This window comes from Sinocyclocheilus rhinocerous, unplaced genomic scaffold (assembly GCF_001515625.1).
Source record: "Sinocyclocheilus rhinocerous isolate Xijiao unplaced genomic scaffold, SAMN03320098_v1.1 scaffold504, whole genome shotgun sequence".
NCBI lineage: Eukaryota > Metazoa > Chordata > Actinopteri > Cypriniformes > Cyprinidae > Sinocyclocheilus > Sinocyclocheilus rhinocerous.
The window spans coordinates 662,027-672,177 of NW_015645076.1; the positions used below are offsets into that span (position 1 = coordinate 662,027).

General features: G+C 37.8%; 1 protein-coding gene across 1 annotated transcript in view; it reads left to right on the forward strand.

Annotated features, from left to right (window-relative positions):
* The window catches only part of LOC107705570 (abl interactor 2), a 29,036-nt gene that overhangs the window by 7,968 nt on the left and 10,917 nt on the right, over positions 1 to 10,151 (forward strand). Inside the window, exons 5-7 of the mRNA XM_016508891.1 lie at positions 2,466 to 2,612; positions 4,566 to 4,651; positions 8,773 to 8,976. Coding sequence (XP_016364377.1) covers positions 2,466 to 2,612; positions 4,566 to 4,651; positions 8,773 to 8,976 — 437 coding nt within the window. The remainder of the gene's footprint in view (positions 1 to 2,465; positions 2,613 to 4,565; positions 4,652 to 8,772; positions 8,977 to 10,151) is intronic.

Here is a 10,151-nt window from a genome sequence, read left to right on the forward strand (position 1 = left end):
GGACATCTAGGAGTGAAATAATACGCTAAAAATGCATGAAATGACCCCTTTGAATTGTAAGATACTATTGTGCACGTGTTGATTTGGTGGTGGAAAAGGAAATTCTCTATGTCACTTCTCTCCATCTCTTATCTAATCTCTATTCCTGACAGCAGTGCTCGCACACATCTGTGAATGTGTGTATTGTAGTTAACAGTTTTGGCTTGTTCTCTGTTTAGGGACTGACACACTGAAGCGTTCTGGATCTGTGTGTTTCAGTCTTTGTGCTTTTTTCTGCCACTGCAGGTCACTGTGGAGAAAAGACTGTCATGTTGTGTTTGTGATGTGTTATTATTATTTTATGTCATTGAGTTTTTACAGCTGATGTGTGTTACTGTTAAACCTCCACTGTGTTCTTCCCGCTCATGCCTATGTCCACGGCCCCAACTCCTCACTGTCACCATTGCAACACAACGGCCAACCACAAGCAATGCAGACAACCTTCTGTAATACAACACAACAGGCTCCTTTAGTTATATACCGACACATGACAGATTCCTGCTAGTATGGGAAGCCAAAAAACCCAAAAGTGGGATGATACAGCGCGGTATTAAAGAGTTCATGCCACGCCGTCCTGCCATAGGCACGGTTCAATATTACATTTATGTACCATTTTAAATTTGAATTCTATTATTAAATAGGCAAATATCCTTAAATGTAAAGTTTACCTAAAATATGCCTTGATGAATGAAACCATAAAACATTTTTAATTCTAAGAGGACAACAGTATTAAAGTTTCTGTTCTGAACAGCTCTTTCCGTGGCTACTATCCATCTATCTATCTATATATATATATATATATACACAAGCTTCAAAGTAGTTAACACTACTGTATGTAGTAATATGAAAGATAATAAGCAAATGAAATGTAGTAACTTAATAATAATCATTATTTTGTTATGTGCAGGGAAAAGCACATGAACTTCTGTGGAGCAGTATGAATAGAGTAATGTTTGAGCTGTGCTGTCTTAATTGATCAGCACCACGCTGGTGAGATTAGATAACGCTGTCCTGTCCGTTCGGTGGTGCTAGCAAACACTTCCTCCCTGCGCTGTCGAGTCGGTCGCGCCGCTCGGTCCATTGAGCCAGGCTGTTTCATGCGACTTTTGGTGTGCTTGGCTTCCCATATGCTAGGCAAGGGCGGTATGACAATATATACTATGCAGCAGTAATAATGTATCGCTGGTAGGGTGTTCTACATTAAGTTACATTATTTACCCATGAGAGCAATGAAGAAACATAGAGTAATGTAAAAATGCAGAGTGGGATGTGTCCCAAACAGGTTAAGATAAGGAAAAGGATTTTTGTTAAGTACAGTTGTTGGTTGTTTACATTTGCTGAGCTACATTTCTGCATTATTTATTATAGACTGCTGTGTGCTTACACAGGTGTATGTATGTCAGCTATTTAACAACAGTGTGTATTTGACTCCGCTCGCCAGAATTTAGAATCTATTTGTTTTATATTTTATTTACTATTTCTTATTTTGTGTACCAAAAGCTGACTTTTGATCAAATTTGTTATGAATAACCATATCTTTTGATTTGCATCCATCTAAATAAAAAATAGAATTTCATATTAGATGAAGATAAAGATTAACCAGTATTGCTTTTTAAGACCAATACAATACAGATTATTTTTGTGTTTAAGTATCTTAAGTATCTTATTTATTTCTGCTTTTTATTTGTAATGTATACAGCAATTTTATATAAAACAAAAACTTAATAATAATAATACATTTGTTTATTAACTAAACAATAGAAAATTGCATTTAGAAAATGTAATTAATAACAAATAATGTTACATTAAATAAAATGATTTCATTCTTTCTCTGTGTCTAACTGTTAAGATAAAATGCTACATATTTCTCACTTGAGAATGAACTAACACTGTTATTTCCTGTTGAATGCATAGTGGTGTGACATTTATTGGTAGACTCTATTAGAGAACCACTAACTGAAAAGTAGAAAAGTGTAAAAAGTATTGGTCAAACCAATTTTTGGTCTACTTCTAATGAAGTGTTTTTCATTTGTTAAGTATTTAATTCACTAGATTATCTTAAGGCATTGTAAGGTGATTATTTATTATTTAAACCTATTATTATTATTTTAATTTAAAGCAAAAATAAAAAAATATAAGCAATACATTCTGTTAAAATATTGATATTGTTGATCCAGTTATAAAATTACTCATACCTTGATCTATTTTGGTCATACCGCCCACCCTAATCTAAAAATAACTATAAATTAGACATGACTCATGAGAGTTTGCTTTACGGTACTGTTGTGATGTTCTAAATTGATTTTTAGTCTACAAGATGTGACACAAGATCTCCCAGTATGTAATTATTGGGGTCTGTCATCAATGATGTTTGGCTCCACCCCTTAGTGGATATTAAAATATTTGAACCCCGCCCCCCTCGGCAGGCGCCACTCCCCTTACCGGACGCTCGAGCCTGTGCGTCCACCCGTCGTCCCTAACGACTATGTGCCGAGTCCAACACGAAACACCGCACCACCCCTGCAGAGCCCGGCTAGAACTGCATCCGTTAATCAGAGGACCCGCACATACAGGTACTCACACACACACCCACGCTTACTCCACACACGCAGCATTATCCCCTGGACAGGCTTAAAAAATGAACTTTGAAAAGGAAAAAAAGTTCCCTCACACTTTCTCACCCTCTTTTTCTGCTTCCTCTTTTCCTTTCCCGTCTGTCCTTCCTGTCGCTGTTGTTCTGTTTTTAAGCTGTCTTTGTTTGGTGTCTGTCGCAGTGTGACTTTCGGCCAAAGTAACAGTCACTAACTTTCTCTTTTCTTCTCCTTTGCTTTCTATCTCTTTTGCTTGGATCTTTTTTTGGGTTCAAACAGCCATAGCCTACTTAAAGAAGAGCTCTTTCCTGCTCTTTCACTCACTGTCTTTTTCTATTTCAGTCTTTCTTACCGGTATCTCTTCATCTCTTTGCTGTTTGCATTCGCAGTGCTCTGATTTTGAGAGTCTCAGGGGACAAACAGAGCACATAATTACATTCTTAAAGAATGCTTCCTCCTCTTCTCAGATTCTCACCCACAATCCCTCAATTCATGACCATGCGAGATGTGTATGAAGAGATCTTTCTTTGTAGATTCTATACATTAATACAGTACTGTTCAAAGTTGATTTTTTTTTTTTTGAAAGAAATTAATACTTTTATTCAACAAGGATGCATTCAATTGATCAAAAGTGACTGTAAAGACATTCAAAATGTTACAAAGGTTTCAGTTTCAACCTTTGAACTTTCTGTTCATCAAGGAATGCTATCAAGGTTTCCACAGAAATATTAAGCAGCAGATTAGTTTTCAGCTGTTTTCGATTTATTTACTCCATTAATCAGGAATTGGACTGAAATTGATCATCAAGGTGGAGTGATTTGTACATTTAGAAAACTCTGTAGTTTGACTCATGGTTAACCAAGCAACATTTTTCAAATTAAATCCTCTTAAAATATTTAAATACAGAATGTGCATTATCCATTGACAAGGCTGTTGATAGATTTAAAACTGACAAAAGAATGAAATGCTTATGTAATTTGGCCAAGTGGACATGAATGTTGGCTGATCTAATCTGGAAATACTTCTGCTTGACATTAGCTGATAATCTGACAACAGCCAAATATTGTCAGAATATTGGCCAGTCTTTTGAATCAGTCTGCCACTATTATTATCAACCGATCTGAAAATGGTCAAATATTCTTCATGGCCATTTCATCATTCCACCACTAGTTAGTCTGAAAATGACCAAGTATTGGAGATGGTCCTCACTGCAGAACACAAGATCCAGGGGGCGAGGAACCCCCTGGATCTTTGTTCTGCAGTGAGGGGCTACTGGGGAGTATTGTCTTTATTACCTTTAGTCATCTATTGGTAATCTGAATATGGCCAAATACCAGCTAAATATCGTCCAGGCCAATTTAATTATTTTATCTGTAGTTATCAGCTGATAATCTAAAAAAAGCTGAAAATCTACAAAAAATAAAAAATTTATTAATTAATTGGCCTGGTCAGTGAAATTTTGATGAAATTATTATTATTTTTTTTTTGTAAGGGACAGAACAGAATGAATTGTGCAAGGCTGAATGTGAGGCTGTTTTACAGCTAATTACTTTGTTAATGCTCACTTTATTGTGAATGATTCATTCTTTAAACGAAATGTAATAGTTCTTCCTTTAAAATGACATTTCTTTTCTGTTGACATCACTTAGGCTACCTGGTCTATTGAATAATGTAAACCAAACAGTTATTTAGCCCTTATATTAAGTCTGACTCCATTCTGGTACAACTGCTTTAGGGAATCTAATCAGTTCTCGAAAGACAAAAATGAAGTCCCCACCCTACATTTTTCCCCCCTAGTTCCTTATCCTGTTTGACTCGGAAATACGTGACGTTATGGAAGTAAAAAGTTCATGCCGTGCTGACTCCTGTCATAGGCACGGCTCTTGACCATTGGCAACTGACCTTAACTTGCATGATGTGTTTTGTGTGTGTTAGCAGTGGCAGCAGCGGCGGCAGTCAGCCCAGCAGTCGCAGTAGCAGCAGAGAGAACAGTGGGAGTGGAAGCGTAAATCCATCTCCACACTCGTCCATCTTTGAGTGACAACCTGCACGTGATCATACGTGATTTACCTGACATCACCCAGGATTCATCCCTCCTGCACCTCACCCAGGCTTCACCTGCATGGGCTTGGTTTGTCTTGGCTTGCTGTGCATCCGTGCTCCAGCTCTTGGTTGGATTACATTCCCAGTGGCATTTGTCTCCATCACATCATTTGGTCCATCTCTACTTCCTGTTTGTGCTTCTTAGGGACTATTTTGGGGTTTTTCTTTTTCTTTTTATGTTTCATAACAAATCAAAGTTAGGAATTTATCACGGGCCAACATATGTACATGGACAGATTGGTTTGAGGATCATATTTTTCTCTATAGCTCTGTTCCAAAACTAGTGATCTGACTACCTAGACTAGGGATGTGCGGTATACCGGTACTGAAAAAATACCGGTATATATTATATTTCAAACGGTTCGATATCATCATTTTGCTCAATTCGGTATTTCATTCGCTGCTGTTCAAGTTCAAGTTCACCACTATGTGGCAGTGTTACCCAAACTGACGCGAAACCGGCAAGCATGACAACGGAGAAACGACAATGTGACTTTAATTCACCAGTCTGCAAGCGCTGCTATAAACCATGTGCTGCCATGGGAGGCAACACATCAAATCTTAGCAAACATTTGTCACTCGCTCATCCTGATTTGTTCAAGGAGTTAAAAGATCGACAGGTGAGTGTCTCTTTCAACTGATTTAATTTAGACTTTTATTTTAAAAAGATCAGTAATATTATTTTTAGTATTAGTAATAGTGATGAAGGGCATATTACTGCTGTGACGACCTCTAAAGGGAAGCAGCTGAGTGAGTGAGTGTGTGAGAGAGAGAGAGAGAGAGAGAGAGAGAAGTATAAATATTACTAATGTGCACGTTAGAATAACACTACAATAAAGCATATATATATATATATATATACATATATCAGTTTTATAACGTTTGTTTCTAGATCAATCAATAATTCTTTAAAAAATACACTAATACATGTTTATCAGATTAACATTGTGCATTAAAACTAATATGAACCCAAACACTAAAAATAACCAAGATTAATGCTAATGTGGATGCATAACAGCTGATGTTTTACATGTAAATTTAATTATTCCTTCTTTTGACACCCACAGAAAGGAACAAAAAAAACATCTTCAAGCCAGCCTACTATTTCAGAGGTACTGTCGGTGACAAGAAAATATGAAAGAAGCTCCAAAGAAGCAAAAAGACTTAACAGGGCCGTTGCAGAGTTTATTTGTATGGACCAAATTCCCATTTCAGTTGTTAATAAAACAGGTTTCAGAAACCTTGTAGAACAGCTTGACAAAAGATATGAGATGCCAAGGAGAAAATACTTTTCTGAGCGAGAGATTCCCACTTTGTACAATGAAACGAGGTCTGTGCTTGAATCACAACTGTCCAGCCAGCCCTACTTTGCTTGTACAACAGACCTTTGGACGAGTCGAACAGTGGACTCGTATATGGCTGTTACAATTCACTTCATTAGTGACTCTTGGGAAATGCTGTCCTGGTGTCTTGGATGTGCAGCAATGCATTCAGATCACACAGGAGAGAACATTAGAGAGGTCCTTGAAGAAACAGTAATTCAAACATGGAAACTGGATATGACACGTCTGAGTGGAATCACAACAGATAATGCATCCTCAAACATCAAAGCATTTAAGGAGAAGTCTTATCATTGGGTTCCTTGCTTCGGTCACAACCTACATCTGGCAGTGAACAAGGCTACAAGCCTGGATCGTGTAGCATCATGTCTGTCCAGGCTTAGAAAGACTGTATGTGCATTTTCTAGATCAAACATAATGTCAAGGCTTTTAAAAGAAAAGCAACAGCTCCTTCACCTCCCAGAGCACAAGCTGGTCCACGATGAACCTACCCGCTGGGGTTCTACATTTGACATGGTGGACCGTTTCTGTGAACAGCAGCAAGCTGTCTGTGCTGCTTTAGCAGAAAACAGGAATAAGTGGTGCCTAATGCCTTCTGACACAGACATCACCACACTGGAGACAGTGCGCGAGGTCCTGGGCCCACTAAGTACCTTCACTGATGCCCTGTGCGGTGAAAAAGAGACAACGCTTTATTCTGTCATCCCTGTGATGTGGAAGATACTGTCACATGTACAGGACAGTGAAACAGATTCCGTGCTATCCCACAGCATGAAAACAGAGATCAGGAAAGATCTGGAGATGAGATACAGCAATGAACAGTTACAAATCCTTCTTAATTCAGCAACCTTCTTTGATCCTAGATTTAAGAACACATTTGTAACTAAGGAGAAGGAAGTGATTGAAGTACTTATGCAAAAGGCTGCCACAGCTGATCTCAGTCACCTCAGTCAACAAATGGATTCAACTCAGGCAGAGCAGGAAGAACAAACAGGTGCCAAAAAACAAAAACAAGATTTGGGTAGCCTCCTGTCAACAATTGTATCTGAGAGAAAAAAAAAAGAGGTGGAAAAGGGAGATGAATGTCAAGCTGGGAGAGAATATCTACAGATGCCAGCAGCTGACAGACTGAAAAAAGAACTCCACACATACAAGACCATGGAAGAGACCAGTGCCACAGAAAGCCCACTTTCTTTGTGGAAAAGGCATGAATCAAGCCTCCCCATTCTTTCAACATTTGCCAAATATTACCTTTGCATTCCAGCATCAAGCTCAGCCTCTGGGAGAGTTTTCAGTACATCAGGCTTGATTTGTAGCCCACTAAGGTACAGACTATCAAGTGACAGCGTTGACACATTAGTTTTCCTGTCCAAAAACCTGCAGCTAACAAAGGAGCTAGCAAAAAAATAAAGACTGAAAAGATATCTTTTCCCCCCCAAAATCAACATTTAACCTGTAAACTCTACTCTAGGTTTTTTTTTTGTTACATTCTGATACATTTTCTTTGCACCATGTGATAAAGACTGAAGAGATTATCCTATTTTAATTTGATCTCTTCAGTTTTTTTACTTCAAAATCAAAATTTGACCTATGTTCAATGTAGGTTTTTTTTTACATTTTGTTTGCACAATTTTTCATGCAGCGTTCCAAGCAGTGTGTTTAATAAAATTGTTTTCAATTAACTTATATTTTGAGGCTGGTTATTTGTCACCTATGGTATCGATTTAGTATCGATACCGAGGTATTAGATCCTAGTATCGTACCGAAGTCAAAATTGTGGTATCGAGCCATCCCTAACCTAGACAGTATTTTAAGGCATCATTTTTAAGACAAGGTATTTGTTGTCTTCTAGGATGCATCGTTTAGGCAGCATTACATGTAGTGAAGGTAATTCCATAATGCACTCCGACAAGCTGAGTCAAAATTTATCCAATACTATGGCCGAGCAAGAGAAATGTTTATAGCGATGCACCATATTTAATGGTATTGGCCAATATTAGAGTTTTTTAGATTAATTTGTGGATGCTCATTTCCCCTACTTTTACATTTTAAATGTAGATTACGTTTGTTGTCATTTAATAGTTACTTAAAATCTTTAAAGGAATAGTTCACCCAAAAATAAAAATTGTGTCATTTACTCACCCTCATGTTGTTCTTTCTTCTGTTGAACACAAAAGAAGATATTATAAAGAATATTGGTAACCAATATACTGTTGAAGTCAGTGGCAGATTTTGCATTGGGTTCAAGTTAGTTACACAAATTTGCTGCATTGATCAACAGAAAGCTGCTTGATTTGAAAGTGGCTTGTGTGTGAGTGATTCTTTTTGCAACGCTGTACTATTGATAATGACACAAGCTAATGTAGGAAGTTGATGAGTGTTCAAATATACAGTACTGCTATGCTGTTGTTGGCTTAACTGTTAGCACTAGTTGTGTCTCTTGTGTATTTATCATAAGTGCTACTTTTGCAGACCTGCTGTCTATGTGGTGTGATCCACATCAGTGTTCATTTCAGGTAGGATGCTGCCTGGGAAGGTAGCTGCATTAGCGGAGAGTGAGGCGGCTCACTAGGGTTTGGTCAGAGCTTGTGTTTTCAGTTCATTCCATATATCGTTGAATGTATCGTGGTCTGCCTATTGTGTATCCCGTACTGCGATTCAAAGAAGAAGCAACAGAATTAGTTTTATTCATTAATTTTCTCTTTGTCTCCCAGGCAATGGTCCTCACTTTTACAGTATGAACCGGCCAATGACACGGCACACCACGCCCTCAGTGGGAGGTTCCCTGCCCTATCGACGGCCGTCATCAGTTACTGGACAGCCCAACAACATGCCTCGGAACACAAATCCAAACATGATCCAAAACCAGCTTAATGGAGGGCCACACTACAACCAAAACCAAGGTAGACACACTAGACATGCTCAAGTGTCCATATAATGGTAGAAAATTAATACAATAACTAGAAGAGGAGCTTGTTTGTATGTGATTTAATTCAGTGGGCTCGTCTTACTGGCTTGATCTGATTGCGCTCTCTCTCTTCTTTAACTTCCCATCTCCTACTGTTTTCTTGTCAACTTCCTCTCTTTTCATTCCTTATGTTTTACCCACACTCAATTTTTTTTGTTTCCTTCCCTTTCTGTTTTTTCTTTCTGAACTGAATTACCCCTGTTGTTGGGGTGGGTAGCCCCTATGGCCCCTCCGCCCCCTTCTATTCTCCAGATTACCCCCCAGCTACCGCTCATGGGCTTTGTGGCTCGGGTTCAGGAGACCAGTAAGTTATCCGTTTGGGAAAATACTCTCAAATATATGGAAGCCTGTTTCTGCTGCAGAATAAAAAAATATATATTTTTTTTATTTCACAAATGTGACCCTAGACCACAAAACCAGTCTTAAGTTAAAATGCATTAAAAATGCATTGTATGGGTCAAAATTATCGATTTTTTTTTATACCAAAAATCATGAGAATATTAAGTAAAGATCATGTTCCATGAAGATATTTTGTAAATTTCCTACCATAAATATATAAAAACGTCATTTTTGATTAGTAATATGCATTGCTAAGGACTTCATTTGGACAACTTTAAAGGCGATTTTCTCAATATTTTGATTTGTTTGCACGCTCAGATTCCAGATTTTCAAATAGTTGTATCTCGGCCAAATATTGTTCGATCCTAATAAACCATACATCAATGGAAAGCTTATTTATTCAGCTTTTAGATGATGCATAAATCTCAATTTCGAAAAATTGACACTTAAAGGCCGTTTCACACTGACCGTGATGCGAAAAAGCGAAGCGAATCGCCGATGAACGTTGCTTTCACACCGAGCACTAAACAATTGATCACCTTCTGCTAATTCACGCCTGCACGCTAGGTGGTGCCGACCAGCAATGCATTTTTACTCCGATATGTATCTCATATATGGATTTAACATCGTCCACTGCTCAATATACAGCATTAAATATAGCTAAATAAAGTTTGGTTCTACGCCAGAAACACAAACTATCTATAATGCTTACAAGAAAACCTCTTAAAATATAAATATAAGTACAATTAGCATCAAGCCACATTTGAAAAT